The following is a 19,940-nucleotide window of genomic DNA, read 5'->3' as shown; positions in this document are numbered from 1 at the left end:
AGCACAGCAGTTTCTAAACAAAGAGATCGGTCTCAGTGTTGTTCCGTTGACTTATGTTTGAGATGCATCCGATACTTTACAAGCGAAATTTTATAAGGAAGAACTGAAATATTTTAAGTCCGGTGTAACATTTTCCAGATAATACAATTTTTTGAGGGTAGTTCAGTTCACGGAAGATTTCACTGCATAGATTCGTCATTAATTGAAATCATTAGAAAGTAAGTTTTCGTGTCTTGCCACCTTTCAAGACTCCGACAGGAACAGCGGAGGATCTCTCGAAGCCTCGTTTTTTAGTCATTGTTGTATTCACGCAGTTTTCTATTTAGCTTAAAATTTTTCTCAAGAGCATTGCTGCAGTGTTACGTAGTAAAAATCTTTTATCGCGCCGATTTTTATTCATGCAGGTTTTTTAATATGTCTTCTTTTCTTTTGTCTATATCTTCTAGTTATTTGCTTGCCAAAGTTTGTTTGAAATCTGTAATTGCAGGATTGTGTTCTTTCAGTTTACAGTCAGATACAAATTCGTTTTCGTTAAGAAAGATTGATCTCTTCCCTCAAAGAAAGAAAATGAAACAATTTAGCGATAACATCTCGCGTAACAAGAGGCATTCACAATTACTCAGTGTAATTTTAAAATTTTAAAAGGAAAACTAACGAAGAAAACGTTACCTGACGTTTCGACGACCTCTTGTCATCATTATCAAATGCGGTGAAAGAATGACATGAGGTCGTCGAAACGTCATGTAACGTTTTTTCGTTAATTTTCCTTTTAAAAATTTTAAAATATTATCTAAAAAAATATGACCAGTTTTCTATACTCCCTCATAAAATTTTCTCAAGAGTATTGTTGCAGAGTTACGCTGTAAAGATCTTTCAACGTGCCGATTTTTATTTTATGTAGTTTTTTATTGCTAATGTGTTCAATTGCTTGTAGATGCAAAATTTTCCTTCTTCGATGTAACAGTTTTAGTAAGTTACTGCCGGATGAAAAAAATTTATTTACAAATGATAGATAAATAGGTGACTTTTCTTTGCGTGCAGTGGCAGAAAGCAGGCGAATTACTTCCTTAAAAAAAGCAGGAAATTTCGCTAGCATATTGAAAGGCTTTCGAGTGAATTGTCTTCGAGAGCTTTTACAGTGCCGGCGTAACTACCGCCACAGTGCTTTAAAAAGAGCTACGGCTCTTGTCTTTTAACAATGCAATGTATTTTAAGTATAAATATATTAAGTATATATACCTAAGTATATATTTTAACCAATCAAGTGGAAGACATCGGCTACAGGGGCATAAGCTATAAAATCACACTTTTAGTTCACCTTTTTCCATCAGCTCCGAAGAGGAACGACCGCGCCTTGAATTATAGGGAGGAAAGGTTTGCCAACGAATTCCAAATTTAAGCTTTCTACTTTTTTTCTGACATTGTGCTCAACAGTAAAACTTACGTAAAACAGTGGGTCAGCACCAGAAATCCTCACAGCGGACAGTGAGATTCAAAATTTACGAACTGAAGAAAGCTGGAAATGAACTCTTCAAAGGAACCATCGCAACTGCATGTTTGTAGTTTCGGCACTGCGCCAGAATGGCAGCCAGCATACCCGCTTACAAACGAAATGTATGCCTCGCCGATATCTATATCAGTCATTAATTTGCTCGTTTGTCCATGCAGCATCTTTTTAAACATCTTTGTAATGATTGCCGTCAAAACATCACCTCGGCTAAGAAACAACTGCGACATTCTGTTGGCTTGTTTAGCAGGAGCTGACTTGATTACAAGCGTGCTCGGAATACCCCTGTTCGCGGCCGAACAGATTTACCCTCTCACTGGGAGCTGAAAACCACTCTGTTTGCGTCCTGCGATTCATTAGAGATGCAAACGTTCGTTTTTCTGTCCCTGCATTAATACAGCATTTGGTGCATCTCAGCATCGAGCGGTACATCGCAATAAAATTCCCTTTCAAGTACCAAGAAATAGTCACCAAACGTCGCCTAATCGCGGCGTTGGTTGTCTTCTCCTGGTCAGTTTCCGTTTTGCTGGCAGTTTCGACGGATTTCAACCCATTAGTTCGATATTTTATTATCATACCAAGCATTTCCATTCTAATCTTTTGCCAAATTGCTGTTTATCGCGAGGCTCGTATTGATATAATGCCGAAGCAAAACAAACTTTTCTGAAGGAAAGGAAAGCCTTGATCACTACAACCATTGTTGTTGGAACGGTGCTATTTTCGTATGTACCTATAATTTCATTTCGACTTGTTTTGGAGCCGCAGATAAGCTCGCCCATCATAAAATACAGTCAAACCTCCACTAACGGCCACCTCTCCACAACGGCCACCTCTCTATAACGGCCACAATTTTTTGTCCCGGCGGACAGTCCATACATTAGCTCTTGTTTAAACCTCTCTACAACGGCCACCTCTCTACAACGACAACGGCCACCAAAGTGCGTCCCCAACTGCCAAAATAACCTCTCGACAACGGCCAGTACAGTATACTTTTTTGTCAAAAAAACCCGGATCAAAAACACATTTTTTATAAACCGATGCAGTAATCCACATTTGTCTTCGGAACATTACGTTTCTGTATCCATTTTAATGATATACGTATTTTGACTGTGTTCCATTTATATGCTGCAGTAAGCATAAATTGTCTACAATAATATAGCGAATGTTGCGAACCTTGCTCGTTTCGTCTTTTTAACATTTTGATTCGAAACATTATTTACGTTTTATTGTGTATTTCACCTCTATATATTATTTAAGATTGGATTGCCATAATAAACATGTTGTACTTCCCGAAAAAAGGTGTCATATTACACCCCTACCGGCCCATAACGGCCACCTCTCTACAACTGCCACTTTCTTCTGTCCCCAAGGTGGCCGTTGTGGAGAGGTTCAACTGTATGTCATGGAGTCTGTCTTCAGATCGTTTCTGCTTTGCAACTCAGTATGCAATCCTCTGATATACTGTGTAAGGAACAGTGACTTTCGAATAGCTTTTAAAAGACTTTTGTTAGGGCAAAACGAAGTGCAGCCTGCCTAAAACAGGATGCCGAAAGAAAAAGCCTCTTTGTAACTGACAGTTTAGTCAGCAGTTTATCCACTTCTTCGCATCTAGGAGGAAAAATAGCCGGCGAGGTTTGTGTAAAATATAAGTACTGAGAACAACTAAGTTCAGAGCAATAGAAGAAAACATGACATGTAAACCAATTTAGTTCAGTTATAGTGAATAAACTAAATGGACAATTTCTCTTGAGATAAGCTTTATCTTGTGGCTAAAAGATACCTGTAATTACAACTGGAAGCCACTGGTTCGTTTTAGAGGAATACCCTCTTGCGCAATGCGCAAAAACACTGTAACTGTTGAAATCCTTCTAGTCAGTATAGACTCCAACTGTCACCATCATGATCTGGCAAAATATAGAAAATGGATAAAGCAAAACTTAAGCCTTTAGGCGAAACCATTCTTGGCTTTTTGCTTTTGGTTTTCAGTTTTTTTGGTGTGGTAGCAGCAAAGCCGTGCACGTGGTAGCGGGGAGCTAAGATGAAAAGAGCACTGAGGGAGAAGATTGCTTAGAAAAACTGACACCGATTTCATAAGGTTCTTTTTCACCATAGAGAACTTTAGCGCCGTACGATAACTTGAAATGTGAAACAATAGCCCTTTAATTTCTGATTTGCATTCAGAGCAGAGAAGTTTTAAGCAGAACGTGGATAGCATCAAAATCAAGACATTTATCCGCTGAATAGGAATCCATCTGATTCATCCATCAGAGTAAAATAAACCAGTGAGTAGATTTTTGTTACCTTTCAGTAATTAATGGTAATTTTAAATTCAAAGAACAAATAATACAATACTTAGAAACTAGGGCTTTTTTATCACACCAAGCTCCACTGTGAATTTAGGTATTTCAGAAATTGACCAAACTTTAACTATTTAATTTCTCGAGAGGAACTTCCCAATAAAATTTTACGTGGTTTGTATCTGAAACGCTTTGACAAAGGTGACGGCTGTCGAAGAAAAACAAGGAGACTTCACTTGACACCTGTCTTACTGTAGCAGTTTTAAACTAGAAAAATTTGGTTTGACCATAACAGAAACTATGTGTCTGTATCAGAAATCAAGGTGAGTTTTTCAGCGAAGCTTGTGTTCCAAAATAATAATCTAAAGAAAAAAAAAAAAGATATTTAAACTCAATTCACTGGGGAAAGTGAAAATTTACTGGCAAAATATGAGAAGCACTGGGGAGAGATTGCGTCACATGTGCTAGTTTCCAGCTCGCACGTGGCCAATATGGCCGATCGAATTTGAGAAGCAAGCAGTTTGGTGTTTTTCTTGCAGTTGGCAATCGAAATTGTCGTGAAAACATTCGAGCTGTCCCCCGAACAACCATGGTCAAGACAAGGAAAGGATCAGGGGCGGAAAAATCCGCGAGGAAATCAAACAGCAGTATGAATCCAGGTAATAAAAAAAACAAAAAAGTTACGATTCGTTTCACGTAGAGGTACGTTGTGGTATAAACTTAAATTTATGTTAACTCGTTCCACAAACTGAGCAGATGGTCTAGTTTAAAGGTGTACGTGTATATTAAATAGAAACTACGAGATGGTACAAGAGGATATAACAAGCGATTAGCTAAATAACGAACGAAATAAGTAAAAGATACTTGAGAAATTTTGGTGAAAGTGTGCTGCCCATTCCCTAAGCTCAAGTAATTAACAACTCCAACTAGTATATAAACATTTGCAGACCGTCCTAAGCCAGCGGCAGGATCCAACATGAGAGACAAGACAACAATCAACAGACTTAAGATGTACAAATCAGGGGGAAAGGCCATAAGGTGAGACTACGTACTGTGCAGTAAAAATGGAGAGATTTCTAAACTGCCCCACAGTATTAACTGTACATGTTCTTTCTAACATGAGATCTGTTTATAATGGCAGTGTTCTCACCAGGATTTTGCATCTTGGGGTCCAAGGGCCCATACAGACAAAAAAGTGGGTCATTTGAGAGATAAACTGGGTCATTATGGATCTGGATCCGAATGTACATAGATGGTAGACAGCTTAATGATGTTATCTTTGACCACAGTCTCATCGTAACTGAAATGTGAGAATCCAAGCTCCGAAAAAGAAGACAACATGCCTTCAAGCGTATTTGTTCGGAAATTTATTCAGCCGTGAATGAAGTGGTCTTGCCATTATCTTGGCACAAAGTACAGTACATTGCATCTTTAGCCTCGTCATACCATACATATTTTGTTTTCCACGATTGCTGAAACCTTCTTTGCGTCGGTTTCTCGGCTTCTACTGGTGTTCCTGTTTCCATTGACTTTATCAGGTTCTTCATTTAACTGCAATTTTAACTGCTTCGCTTTACTAGAGAAAAGCAAATCCAACCTTCCTTGTTTTTTCTGTTTTCCATAAATAAACTCGCAAATGAAATATTCATAAACAAATATGGCGGACAATTCAAGCACGTATATTCTCAAATGCAACAACGCCGCTCATTGGCTTATGTGTCCACACACCCAGCCAATCATAATGCCTGTTATAGGAATCATTGATCGCTCGATCGAACCTCCAGTAATTCTTGTCTGATTTTTAGACATTAGATTTTCTCTTTGCATAACTTTTTTCCCTTTATTCAGAAACAAGAAAGGAAAAATAGTAAAAGCAGCTCCATTCCAGAAGTCAGCTGCACCAGGAGAAGTTGCCAGAGTTGCACCCAACAGAAAATGGTTTGGTGAGTGCAAAGATGCAGTCTTTATATTTAAACCATAATGCAGTCAACCAGTCAGTTAGTAAGTCAGCCAGCCAGCCAGTCAGTGACCCAGCCAGCCAGCCAGCCACGGCCAGCCAGCAAGGCAGTCAGTCAGCCAGCCAGTCAGCCAGTCAGCCAGCCAGCCAACCAGCCAGCCAGCCAGCCAGCCAGCCAATTCCAACCAGGCAAGCAGGCAGGCAGGCAGGCAGTCAGTCAGTCCGCCAGGCAGTCAGCAAGCCGGCCGGCCAGCCAGCCAGCCAGGCAAGTAGGCAGGCAGGCAGGCAGTCAGTCAGTCAGCCAGGCAATCAGACAGCCAGCCAGCCAGCCAACCAACTAGTCAGTAAGTCAGCCAGCTAGCAAGGCAGTCAATCAGTCAACCAGCCAGCCAGCCAGTCAGTCAGTCATTCAGCCAGCCAGCCTGCCTGCCAGCAACCAGGCAGCCAATCAGTCAGTCAGTCATTCAGCCAGCCAGCCTGCCTGCCAGCAACCAGCCAGCCAGCCAGTCAGTCAGTCAGTCATTCAGCCAGCCAGCCTACCTGCCAGCAACCAGGCAGCCAATCAGTCAGTCAGTCATTCAGCCAGCCAGCCTGCTTGCCAGCAACCAGGCAGCCAATCAGTCAGTCACTGTCCTTCACTATTTATAGTCCTTTTCAGTCGTCGCAGGTGTCTACTGATAAGATAGAAAAGAGTGCCCCCTATTAGGAACTGTTTATGCCTGAATCCACCAAAAATGGAAAACCTAGGTGGCCACTGACGAGAGGTGGCTGCTTTTTAGAGCTTATAACTATAGAGATTTAACTGTGGAAGTTTTGGTAGTTTCGAAATATTATTAAATATTATTGTTCTTTCATGTTTCAAAGTCATTCACGAATCACAAATACCCCTCACCACTCTAATTAAGGAATATAACCTGTAATGCAGGCCTGCTATGGCTGAACACCCTTGGTGGAACATTAAGTTTGCAGGTGGTTCTTGACTGTTGTACTTGCAAAGTAACAAGTTTGTCATGGGTGTGTAATTCATTGCATCATGTGATCGCAATAATTTGCAGCGGTTTTCAATCCAGTGTTGTAAAACCAAATCCAAAGTAATTACTCTGGCCAATCACATCGGGTGCAAACAGCACAATGAACCAATCAGAATTCAAAGCAAATACATGTAACCAGCGCCAAGCGCAGGAAAACATGTGCAAATGAGGCACGATTGGTTTTGGTTTTACATCTCATTGGTTCAGAAAGTGGTGTGAGTTTTGTCAGCCAATCACAGAGCATAATAAAGCGAAACCAAAACTAACGTGCAATTACTTTCGACACTTAATTCAAAACTGCTCCACGGAGTTCACAGTGACACAGCGATTGGAACCCAAATAGAATTTAAATGTTGTGTTATTGTGTGGATGAAAATTAATAATATGAATTTAATTTTAAATAAGACTTGCATTAAAGTCAGAATTTTATCACCTTTATTTACCATTAGGAAACACAAGAGTGATAACCCAAAATGCTTTGCAATCATTTCAAGATGAGATGGGGAAGGTTCTAAATGACCCATATAAGGTAAGTCGATATGATTGGTTCGGCGTACAAAAATGGACCTACTTGCAGTCAGACTTAGTGATTTATGCATGAAATGAGGTTAACATTTAATGGAGGGCATTTTTTACTGATGCTGCAGGACTAAACTGTAAACAACTTGACAGTTAACATACAAATAAGCTGCACCTGATTTATCATTATCAAAGCTGACATTTTGAGGCAAAAAACAATTTGGATTGAAGTACAGTTGAACCTGTTTTAAGTAACCTCCTGAAATGCCAGGAAAAGTGAGTGGCTTGGAGAGGTGGTTGCTTACAAGAGTTTCTCAAGCATTTTGACATTATAGACACTGTCTAATGATAATAAATATTTATTATTAGTGGTCACTCAAGAGTGGTACTAGACTGTAAAATAAATTTTGGAGTTTTCAAACACTTTGACTGAAGTTTGACTGATTTGAATTCTTGCCACTGAGATACACATGAAGCCATAATTTGACATCCAAAAATTCCCATGGCTTATATCTCATCAAAAAATTTATAATTTAGTAGTGTAATATATTTGTAAGCTCAGAATTTATTTGTACTGCATGGCAAAGTCACCCCCACCCCCAAAGTCAAAACTAGAAAAAAAAACCTTTCCCCTCCTTGATGGAAACAGAGCATGTTATGATGTATTCACTTAATATCAAACTTCTCTTAAATTTAATATCCTTTTGTTCACAGGTTGTGATGAGGCAGAGTAAGCTGCCCTTATCTCTTCTTAATGACAGAGCTCAGTCAGCAAGGGTTCATATTCTGGATACAGAGGGGTTTGAAACAACTTTTGGACCCAAAGCACAGCGCAAACGACCAAACCTCAAGGCTGCTGATGTGCAGGTGTGATTAGTGTTGTCTTCCTTCCTTCTTTTTTTCCTCCCTTTCTTCCTTCCTTCCTTCCCTCCTTCCTTTCTTTCTTAATTTCTTTCTTTCTTTTATTTGTCTGATTTTTAAAAGAAAAGTGTAGCATTGTGACACATGACCAAAATTATGCAATTCTCAACAAAAGTTTTTGTCTTCCTGGAAACACTTCACTTCCTTTCGTTTTTCCCCCTAGAGTTTTATGGAAGCAGCCCAGGTGTCTTCAGGTATGGAATTCTGTCATAGCTTTGTTTAACTAAATTTTTATATCAAATTTAATTTATTAGCAGTGATAACTGTGTTTTCTCTTTTAATGGCATCAGTGTTAGAAAGAGACACTGATTTGCAACCTCTTTTTTTATCGCTAACTGTTTTATTAACCCAGATAGTCTTTGCTTCAAACTTCTGTACTTGTTTTCTGTAACTTTTTTATTCTCATTGATCATAACCTTTATTCATATGTACAGTGATACTCTAAATAACAGGTTGCAGAGCTGTATGAAAAATTAAAACTAAGAAAGAGTAAAATATATTGCATACTTCATATTTTGGTGATTAACACAATAATTATTGGTTATTATATGGTGCGGTTTTTTGGTGTCTGTTCACTATGTTGTGTGCTTGCTACACTGACTGGAAACAATCATCAGTTAGATCACGGTTAGCAAAATGAATTTACATGTATATGTTGTAGGTTAAAATGAATCCCAGGTTAAAATGATTTCAACCTAGTTTGATTTGTATGTTTCCTTTGTTTTAGATCTAAATTACCCAACCTTAACAAAGGAAAATACAAATCGACCTAGGTTGAAATCATTTTAACCTGGATTCATTTTAACCTGCAACATATACACATGTATTAACATTTTGGTAAACGTGTTTTTCAGAAATGTATGATGAAGAGAAGGACATGAACCTTGTGCGAGAGGATGATGGTGAAAAGTAATGTTTCTTGTTACTGACATTTTAACTGTTAATAATGTTTATTATTCTCAAAGACATGGAACCATTAGACCATCATAATTATATGTAACTTTGCTTAAAAAAAATTCTTGAACAGGATTTGAACTCATGACTGCTGTAAATATGCCGGTGCAGTGCAGTGCTTTAACAAGTGAGCTATCAAGTCAACTGGCAGCTGTGAAAAATGTTGTTGAACATTTAAGTTTAAGTAGTGCTCCTCTCAGAGTCCACATGATCATGCAAATTATGCTCATCCTCATTGCTTTATGTTAAGGGAACATAGACAGGACTGGTGAACCTTCCTGTGCAAACACTTCTCATAAGCAATCTCCTCTGATTTAAAGCAAACCACTTCTCTCTAAGACAAAATTTCCTTCTTTTTTTTTTTAAATGATCAGTGAAGTACGTCGTTATGCATGACTTGACTCCTGCCCTTAGGGGAACTGAACTTTGTTGGAGAAAGTGGGGCTTTAAGATGATCTGCAGTAAATTACAGGGCGACAATGTTTTATTAGGGAAATAAGTCTTTGCTTCAGATGGCATACCTTGGGAGGTTTGAGATGCGGTTGGTCGAGATGATGGGAGTCTTGTTGGAGTCTACAAGACATCTCTCGAGGAATCTTCTCTCCCAGGCAACCATGTTTCATGGCATTTTAGGTGGTAGCTTACCATAGGTTAGGTGAGTAACATTTCAATTGATGAAACTTCTGTTTCAGAGTGGAAGCTAAAGAATCACTGTTCACAAAAGGACAATCAAAACGAATCTGGAATGAGCTGTATAAGGTGAGAAAAGCTGACTCAATTGATGAGATTTATGTTGTGTCACGTGTATTGTGTAATCAATTACAAAGTAGCTTTTCTGTAATTTTGATTTTGCTTGAATTCCAGGTCATAGATTCCTCTGATGTTGTCATACAGGTAAGCTGATTGATGACTTTAGGTTATATTATTAATGATCACATTTCACTAATTAAAACTGCAATAATGGCTAAAAAAATGACACTCCTTTCAACCCAAAATATTAGGGGCAGAGGTAATTGGAAAATGTGGATAAAAGGGGAGTGGGGAGCAATCAGGGTACAGGAGAAACAGAAAAGGTTTTGAAATATTCCATAAATTTTCACCAGAAAAAAAGTGCAAAATGTTATGAGTCACAGATTGAAAGATACCAAAGCAGGAACTAGATTACTTCTGTCCCTGTCCCCATCCCCCAGGAGAAAAAATGGCATTGTCGCGGTGGGAGAGATAGTGGTATTTTGCAGTAGCAATGAAAGTAAATGTGGTGTTCCAGGAAATATCCACACTACCCCTCCCTCCCCATAGAGGGTTATTGAAAATTCCAAAAGGGAGGGGAGGGGGGCCTCTAAGGCTAAACATTTTAACGGAAAGTATGAAGCTAAAGTGGAATTTCCAGGTTGGCGGGTGGCAGGGGGTAAGCCAAATAACCTTCCCTGGGGGAAGTTGGGATATTTCCTGGAACTACAGTGTACATAATAAAAAAGACTTGAAATGACATGTGGAAAGTGAGGAGATGACCTCCCCTCCCAGCTTCCACAAAATCTTATGCTATATCCATTGAAGTGTCATTAGTGACCTACATGTTTCTTATCAGGTATTAGATGCTCGTGACCCAATGGGAACACGTTCCAGCCATATTGAATCTTTTATGAAGAAAGAAAAACAGCATAAGCATCTGATCTTTGTCCTGAACAAATGTGATCTTGTGCCAACCTGGGTGACGGTAAGAAAATGACCTAAAGTAGGACATTATTTTGTACTCTTATACCTTCAATTAACATACAGTTGTTACAGTGTGGTGTCTTCCTCTTTACAGCAAAGATGGGTAACAGTTCTGTCGGCGGAATACCCTACTCTTGCCTTCCATGCGAGCGTGACAAACCCATTTGGTAAAGGAGCACTCATTAACCTTCTCAGACAATTTGCCAAGGTTTGTGTTCCCCAACTTGTATTTTGTTTGTCTTCACAAAACTAGAAGCATGAAAAAGCATGCATTTTGCAGTGATGTTCTTGTGTTCTTCTTAGGGGAGCAGTGATGGTACAGTAGTGTTCACCTCCCACCAATGTGTCTGGGGTTCAATACCAGGAACCTACGTCATATGTCGGTTGAATATTTTGTTGTTGGTTCTCGTCCTTGCTCCGAGGGATTTTCCCAGATACCAATTCAACCTGGAAACAGTGGATGAAAGAGCCACTCTGTGGAAGCCACTGAAAGTCCAAATTTTTATTTATTTATTTATTTATTTATTTATTTATTTATTCGATTTATACATAATTTTATTTCTTTATTTTATCTGGAATATCTGGCAAACTAAAAATAAGACCAAATAATGAATGTGAAGTCATATTAATAGTGAGCCTATTTTTTGCTCATTTCTTTCTTAACTTTGTTTTTTTTTTCTGCAGCTTCATACAGACAAGAAGCAAATAAGGTTGGTCCGCTTTTTAACAATTTGCTGATATTTTTTGCCATGAAAGTTATTTGTGAAGGCTATACAACTTGTGCATGCTTATTTGTAAGGTGCAATGTGTGTGTGAAGTTTTTAACTTTAAACATTTACTTGCCTTACTATATTTTCTCACATTCAAAAACTGGATTTTTTTATGCAATTTGTGATAGCTGTTTGAAAAATAGAGTCCAAACCTGGATCAGTAGAATCCTGAGTTTTGGAGATGATGAGGACGTTGATGATAATGATAATGACAATGACAATGACAATGACAATGACAATGACAATGACAATGACAATGACAATGACAATGACAATGACAATGACAATGACAATGACAATGACAATGATAATGACGACGACAACTATTTTTAAGTGTCTCTACACGGATTTAGTTTTTATTTAGTAGTCGAGTAATTAGGAATATTGTAACAAGAAAATTAATCGGTGGGTAAATCTGTTTCTATTTGCTGTTTTGTTTTCAGTGTTGGTGTCATAGGTTACCCTAATGTCGGCAAGAGTTCAATTATCAACACACTCAGAGCTAAAAAGGTCTGCAACGTGGCACCCATCGCTGGAGAAACAAAGGTGAAGAAGAAACGTCTGAGATATAAACTTCTTTCTTCCCACGAAAGCCAGAGCACACATTTATTACTTATAATACACTGGCGAGACTGTACCATTGAACAATTTTAATTTGAATAGTAACTTTTCAGGGTTCCATCTTTCGACTTAAAGAGAAGGATGAACAGATACAGGAAAGGTGTAATCTGGTGTAGTAGTCGATAAAGTTGGTAAAATACATGACGTGATTATATTATTCTTTTCAAAATGGAAATAACCCCTTGATGAGAGAGGCTGTACTGATATCAAGCTCCTCTAGAGGACGTATGGAATGACTAATTGTAACAGCATTTTTCCAGTAGCTCAGTGCAAGCGTTCATTTGGTACCATGATATTTCAGTGATCTCACTAATCCTTTCTCTATATTTTGTAGGTGTGGCAGTATGTAACACTGATGAGACGAATCTATTTGATTGATTGTCCTGGAGTCGTGTACCCGAGTGGTGACTCAGAGACTGATATTATACTTAAGGGTGTGGTGAGTAGTGATTTTACAGAAATCAAAGGACAGGGGAACTTTCTATTTAGCCAAGCTTTTCGGTCCAACCGGTGAAAATGTAAATGGCACACGCGGATCAAACGGGAATTTTCCGGAACAAATGGACGACCTTTGGAGGTACTCCACTTTTAATGTTCCAACCGGTCAGAATGGAAATTAACGTTCCATTTGCACAAAAACTTCGATTGCCATTTTGTTGTCTTCTTGCGCCATCATTGCGTCACCACGTATATAGAGCGGTTTCCAATTGAGTGTTGTAAAACCAAAACCAGAGTAATTACTCTGGCCAATCACAACAGACGCAAACAGCGTGATGAACCAATCAGAATTCGAAGCAAATACATGTAACCGGCGCCAAGCGCGGGAAAACAACGCGTGCAAGCGAGGCATGATTGGTTTTGGTTTTACATCTTATTGCTTGAGAAAGTGGCACGAGTTTTATCAACCAATCACAGAGCGTAGTAATGCAAAACCAAAGCAAAAACGCAATTACTTTCGACACTCAATTAAAAACCGCTCTATACGTTTTTTGATCAACTATAAATGAGATTGCAAGTTTGGACCGACTGAAAAAAAAAAATCCTTTCCATTTCACACGGAAAGTCCGAATGTCCAACCTACAATTTTGGCTATTAAAATGGAAAGCGCCCCAGGTACTTCCGTTTCAATCGTATGCGGCATTTCATTGTTGCATAAACATTTTTTGCAAAACGTTAACGTTTTGGAAGTAACGCTGCTCTGAAAACAAAAATACTTCCCTAATAAACATTGAGCGTTCGTCCAAAATTTAGGGAAATGGAATGTTTCTGCATGGGGGGGGGGTTGTTTCTCAAAACTCCCGGAGAGTTTTCAGGCGTGTCAGTTAGGTATTTTTGAAGTCCGTTTTGCATCAATCAGTGGTAGTTTTCCGTGCAAGCTAACACTGTGTTTTTTCATCTTGTACCTTTGAAGGTGTTTAACGTTTTACCTTTCAAAATTATTACAAATCAAATTTCTGATAATGAACGTTGTGCCTGCAAAATAGTTTTTCGGGTCCGAAAGATTCTCGGGACTTTGAGAAAAGTACTGGTTCAAATGGAGCTGAGTGTGAAATAATCGCTCTGAACCTTTTCATTTTCGTATTGCGGTCAGGTTCGTGTGGAGAATGTGAAAGATGCAGCGTGTCATATCCCTGTAGTACTGGAGCGAGTAAAACGTGAATACATAACAAAGACGTACAAAATATCATCATGGACGGACGCCACGGACTTCTTAGAACAACTCGCTCAAAGGACTGGCAAACTACTCAAGGTACCGCCTAAAATATAATATTAATTCTGTAGTCTGTTAAAAGGTATTTGCAAAATCGACGTGGGTGACTCACTAGTCTTACATGTGACATTCTAGGGGATTAGTTTGTTCGTTCTTTATCTCTCATTTTAAGGGAAAGTTTTTGACAGTTTTTAGTCTTAGGTATCGAAATGCGAACCTTAGGTACCGAAATGCAAGTCTTAGGTATCGAAATGCAAGTCTGAGGTACCGAAATGCAAGTCTTAGGTATCAAAATGCAAGTCTTAGGTATCGAAATGCAAGCGTTTCACATTTTTGTCACTTCAGGACAGGCCAGAGGAATCATATTCGATCGTACAAGACACATCCCATAGTGTTAATTCCAGAATTTGTACAATAAAGAAATTGTTCTTCTAAATTGTAACCGTTTTCTGTTTCTGTCCTTCTTTTTTCCCTCGATGATGTTCCTGGTAATGTTTTGACCTGTGTTTACTTGCATATACCGCAGACCAAAGTATTTGTTGCTATCCGGGCAACGATTATTGCGTCCGCGGTCAGCGTTTGTTGGCTGTAATTGAAACATAGCGGAAACCGTACCAAGATGGAATATAGAAGAATATGGAAGCAGAGAACGGTTTTACAATTCAAAAGGATTTCATTTTGGCGATCTTTACTGTACAAAGTTAATAAGATGTTTTAGAATTGACAAGGTAAGATGTGTCTTGTACAGCTTTGTACAGTCGAATAGAATTCCTCTGGAGCCTGTGATCCCAATGCGCTGTGGTCAGTACTCTGACTTCATCTATTAAACCTAAATCTTAGTTCGAAAGCTGAGCAGTTCCCATTTTTGTTAAAATTTATTAGTGACTTATCTTCCCCCTTCCCCCTCCCCCTGTTTCATCTTAGCCCACTTGTACTTAAAACTGTCCATATTACAACTTTTTTTCCTCAGGGTGGTGAAGCAGATGTAAACACTGTAGGTAAAATGATCTTGAACGACTTTCAACGAGGAAAGCTGCCATATTTTGTCGCTCCACCAAGCAAGGTAAACTGGCTTGTGTTGTTAGCTTGTCATGTAAGAATTGATTCCAGTGAGTGAGTTTTTTTTGCTCTTACCCAAGATGCCCAAAAGTAATTTAGTTTGGTTGGGTTCCTCTCTGTCATATTTTTGTTTTGTTTTATATTTTAGTGAATCTACTCTAACCGTTGTCCATAATTTTATCTTAGCTTCTAGCTTATTTGCTTTATCACGCAGACATTCAAAGACGATTGGACTTTGTTGAATTAATTGAGTAGGGCGGAGATGATCGTAGTGAACATCAAAAGGGTTGGGCCACTGCTCAGCCCTTAGACATTAAAAATATTTTAATACTTCTGTAATTTTTAAGGTGAGATACATAAGGCAAACCAACCTCGTTCCCAGGGTCGCTCCTCTTCACGTACCAGGAGAGGAGAGACCCTGGGAACGAGGTCGAAGTGAGTTGTATGTTTTGCTGAGTTTGAAGGAAAGCAAAGAGCCGCGCCAGCAATATCGCCTTGATTCCTGTAAGTTTTCTAATCTAAACATGAAGGTTGAAACTCACCAACCCTTTTTCTTTCGTTCCTTTGTTTTTTTCCAGGAAGGGGAATCTAATTTGGAAGAAATACAAAACGAAGGAAAAACGTCATCTAGGATTCCACCTCTGACGGAAAGTTTTGTAAAGGAAACGAAAATCGAATCCAGTGAAGAACAATGTCAAACTTCTACTTCGGAAATTGTACAAGAAAGTTCAAGTATAAACGAATTAAAAGTTAATGGCGAGGAAAGTGACTCTCTGAATACCTCAGCCCATGACACAAATACCGCCAAAAGCGCCAACCATGAAAACAACACTCTGACAGATTCTCATGACACTAAAGGTACAAAAAATGGTGATGATATGAAAGGTACGGATAACGAAAACACAGAACTTTCTGGTCAGATGGCAAAGCGTGTTAATCCGCATGTAAAACAGGATTTCAGTGCAATTAATGTGGGAGTAGAATATACTGGGGAAGATATACGGCCATTAGAGGATAACAGCGGAGACGAAGAAGATGTCATTTCCGTTGAAAGTGAGTCCGGGGATGAATCAGAGAGTGGCGAAAATGAGTTAGAAAATGGCGATGAAGGGGACAGCGACGGGGATGTGGAGGACGAAGGGGAGGAAGACATCAGAGCAGCTTATGGGAAACATGAATCCGAGTGAGTATAGGGTGATTTGCACGCGATGATTTTTCGACCCGACAAGACAACGGAACGCGAATCACAGGGTATTTTGACACTAAATTTACTAGTAGTGTAGCAGCTCTCATAAGCTTGTAATTGTTTAAATTGTGTAGAAGCTGTTACTGTTTTTAGGGTTGGGGGTATTGTTCTGTAGTTTGTTTGTTTTCTATTAGGGTTGCAAGCTAGTCGCGTGAGACCTAATCAGAGCTGTTATTACATCGCACAAGTTTACCGCTGATTCATGAAAATGAAAATGAGCGGCCAGAGTGACAGAATTACTTCTCTTTTCTGTTCTCGAAGTTGACAGCCAACCATGATACTTGTTAAGTGCTGGTTACAGAGGTATTTTTGCGCAGTTTATCACTATGCGGGAAAAGCAGATCTTAGCAAGGGCTATTGCAATCCAAAAAGAAAATTGGGGGTAACTACACACTTTCAGTTTTAGAGATAATTAAGAATCAATAATTCTAAAAAGTTCTAAAATACAAAGCAATTGATGGAATTTTCTTGTCAAATTGAAGCTTTATTATCTCTGAAAAATGCATGGTTAGTCCCCCCCCCCCCCCCCCAATTTTCTTTTTCTCCGCATAATTTTAAACCGCGCCAAAATATCCCTGTATTAGTAGCCACCATCCATAGGAAACCCGAGTATCTCGAGATGTGCAGAACGTAGGCGTAGTAACAAAAGTAATTTTTTTTCTTCAAAGAGAGGAGGAAGTTGGGAGTGAAGATGACACAGATGATGATGAAGAACAAAAAGAAGAAGAAGAAGAAGAGGAGGAGGAGGAGGAGGAGGAGGAGGAGGAGGAGGAGAGCAGTGATCAAAAGGAAATTGAAGCCGACGAGAGCAATGACGAACATGGACTCTCAGCTGAGGGAGGAGAATTGGAAAGTGACGAACGTGGGAAAGATTCGGTCGCCGGACTGAACAAAGAAGCTGATAAAAAGAAACAGAGGTTATTTGACAAGTACAGAAATTCACCAGGTAAAGGGAGTATTTCATACATGACTATCATTCCCAGTCCGCCGAGAGGAACGCGCCTTGCTTTACAGGCCGTGGTGTAATGTCCAGGGTTCAGACTTCGAGAGTTCACTGGTGCATACCCTAAAAATCATGTTGCTCTTCGAAAAAAAACCTTTCACGTGTCGCCGTCGCTTTAGCCACCTGGCTCGTTCAATTCGTTGAACTGCACACAGACGTGTTCAGTTCTTCGGTTTCTTAATGATAATTGGCGTTTGTTATTTTCGTTGGCGGTTTTACCGTGTGAAACAGTGTAGGCGAAGTCATTTTTCAGACAGTCGTATGATGGCTTCCGTTCTGCAACTAGTCAAACCAACTACAAAATACTGTGGAGGGATATGGAGGGGATGTAAATTGCTAGACAACGAACATGGAACATGACATTGCCGCTCCCATTACCACTTGCTTTGCATTACATTAATATTGCAAGATGAAATTAAATGTTGTTAACTGTTGATCGGAATTCCATTTTAGGTGCTCTAACACTGCCTTCTCGTCAGGCTCGAGAATGGACCACGCCTACTAAAAAACGCTTCTCGGTTTCCGTTAGTCCCTACATCGCATGCGTGGAGGCGTTGGGAAGCGATGATGAGGAGAGCAAAAGGCATCACGGGAACACAACTGCCAATCACACTCCGCGAGCGCGACCAGGCAAAGTAAAGACCTCAAAACGAGAAGCGGCAGACATCAGAAATGCTAAAGGAGGTATTGGGAACTCTGCTCTTGCTGAAGTTTACGGCCGTAAAACCTCTATAAAGGCCAAGTAATATGGGCAACATTTTCTCGCAACTTAATAATAATAAATGTGATTTAACCAGGGTGACCTCTTCAGCATAAAATGCTGACGATACCAATAAGGGCCATGCAAAAAAGAAAAGAATCTAAAAAAACCTAAAAAGCGTAAATACAGCCACTAACTTAAAAGTAATTAAAAAGCTTGTGATCTATAGAATTCTAAAATACGAGTTTTAAAACTCATGACTGAGTTAAGATACTTCATTTCATTTGGAATGTCATTAAGAAGTTTTGATCCTTTACTTTGTTGTGGCGCAACAAAATGTTGCGTTGCAAGTTGCGATTGTTTATTCCCCGTATTACCACCAAGGCGCACAACAAATTTTCATGTTGCAAAAAAGTAGACGCTGTTTCTACTTTCTGCAACATGAAAATTTCTTTCGCGCGGAGGGGGTAATACGGGGAATAAACAATCGCAACTTGCAACACAATATTTTGTTGCACGACAAAATGCACGTAGAAAATGTTGCCCGTACTACTTGACCTTTATGCATTTTACTGTTTAGCAGTGGTGAATGTATACTTTGAGATCAAACTTCGAGCTCTAAGCATGAGTACAAGAACTCTTTTTTGACGTTCATGTATTGTGAACAATTGGCCTTTTTGAAAGCGAATTGTTTAATAATTTCGTGTTTTAACAATACCTTGATTTATTCGTCTTCCCTACGATTTGAATCCACTCAAAATTAACCCTCTTTAGCTCCTCAAAATGCTGTTTTTGTGCTGGAGATTTATTTAAGGATTGACGGAGTGCGACGATATCGGGAAATTAAAACAAATTGGGGGAGCGTTTTGTAAACGAGCATGATTTCTTAGTTTCAGACTTGAATTACGGCTGGACCTTTTCCATTTTATTCAACAGGTGCTGGGAGTTCTGGTAAAAGACCTGGTAAACGGAAAAGCGAAGATGAAGACGACAATGATGATTCGCCAAAGTTAAAGGTAAGTTGCTTAGAAGCGCTTGTTTGAGCGGTCTTCAGTTGAGTGTCGTAAAACCATTACCAAAGTAATTACTCTGGCCAATCACAACAAACGCATATAGCGCAATGAACCAATCACAACTCAAAGCAAATTAACGTGGCCGGTGCCAAAGCGCGGGAAAACCCGTGCGAGCGAGGCACGATTGGGTGTAGTTTTGCTTGTCATTGGTTGAGAACGTAGCGCGAGCCTTGCAAAACCAAACCAAACGCTAATTAATTATTTATAGACCTCCATTCAGTTTTTTTTTCTTTTGGCTTTCAGCAACCACGTTTAAAGACGAATAAACAGAAAATTGGTGTTCGTTATTACGAAGCAGTGAATGTAAAAAACAAGAATCGAAACAAGAAAGCGAAACACCAAGAAGGACAGACTGGCCGAAAGGGAAGGAAAAGGAAGTAAATCAACAGAATTATCAGAGATGACGGAAGGCTACTGAACTGCGGTGAAGAACGGAATTCACGAAAACGATAAAAGTAAAGACCAAATAAAATACTATTTCAGAGAACTGTGTTTGTCCGTCTAAGTTGTAAATAGGAGGGACAGGCATGAATTGTTGTAAGGCGAGGCAGAGAAAAGAGCTGTTCCGTTGTCGCTGTTTTTGTTGACATAAGAGGCACACCGCGCTCCACCACAAACAAGAACCTGCTCGTCACATCCTGCTCCCGGTGTCTGAAAAGTTGGGGGGGAGGGGGGCGGTCTCCATGTAGTGGGATGTACGGGGAGGCTCTTGTTACCGTCGTAGCATATGCAAAAGGGAGCGAAAGTTGGAATTTTAGTATGTGAAAGGGACGCAAAATTAGTCTGTGAACGGAACGAGTAGTAACTTAATCTAAGTATCAGACGGCTGCAAAAACCGAGCAGTAACTCCTGACA

The 19,940-nt window shown here is 39.4% G+C and overlaps 1 protein-coding gene across 1 annotated transcript; it reads left to right on the top strand.

The window, feature by feature from the left end:
• The first annotated feature begins 4,287 nt into the window (after positions 1-4,287).
• LOC146487076 (nucleolar GTP-binding protein 2-like) lies at positions 4,288-19,572 on the top strand. The gene is made up of 21 exons (XM_085091955.1): positions 4,288-4,463; positions 4,752-4,842; positions 5,653-5,747; positions 7,242-7,321; positions 8,026-8,178; positions 8,396-8,426; positions 9,087-9,141; positions 9,879-9,945; positions 10,051-10,080; positions 10,775-10,903; positions 10,997-11,110; positions 11,587-11,612; positions 12,116-12,218; positions 12,628-12,732; positions 13,885-14,043; positions 14,975-15,067; positions 15,642-16,246; positions 16,978-17,255; positions 17,766-17,996; positions 18,949-19,028; positions 19,329-19,572. The coding sequence occupies exons 1-21, from the start codon at positions 4,394-4,396 to the stop codon at positions 19,464-19,466; spliced, it is 2,733 nt and encodes a 910-aa protein (XP_084948081.1). The 5' UTR covers positions 4,288-4,393; the 3' UTR covers positions 19,467-19,572.
• Positions 19,573-19,940: the final 368 nt, after the last annotated feature.

Source organism: Pavona decussata, unplaced genomic scaffold (assembly GCF_977016875.1).
Source record: "Pavona decussata unplaced genomic scaffold, jaPavDecu1.1 SCAFFOLD_19, whole genome shotgun sequence".
NCBI classification, from domain to species: domain Eukaryota; kingdom Metazoa; phylum Cnidaria; class Anthozoa; order Scleractinia; family Agariciidae; genus Pavona; species Pavona decussata.
Note: the sequence above shows the minus strand (reverse complement) of the source record. Positions and strands in the feature narration are given on the sequence as shown.

Coding starts and splice junctions, on each gene's coding strand:
- LOC146487076 (XM_085091955.1), top strand. CDS start 4,394: ATGGTCAAGACAAGGAAAGGATCAGGGGCGGAAAAATCCGCGAGGAAA. Junction 4,464..4,751: donor AAACAGCAGTATGAATCCAG/GTAATAAAAAAA, acceptor AAACATTTGCAG/ACCGTCCTAAGCCAGCGGCA. Junction 9,142..9,878: donor CGAGAGGATGATGGTGAAAA/GTAATGTTTCTT, acceptor CTTCTGTTTCAG/AGTGGAAGCTAAAGAATCAC.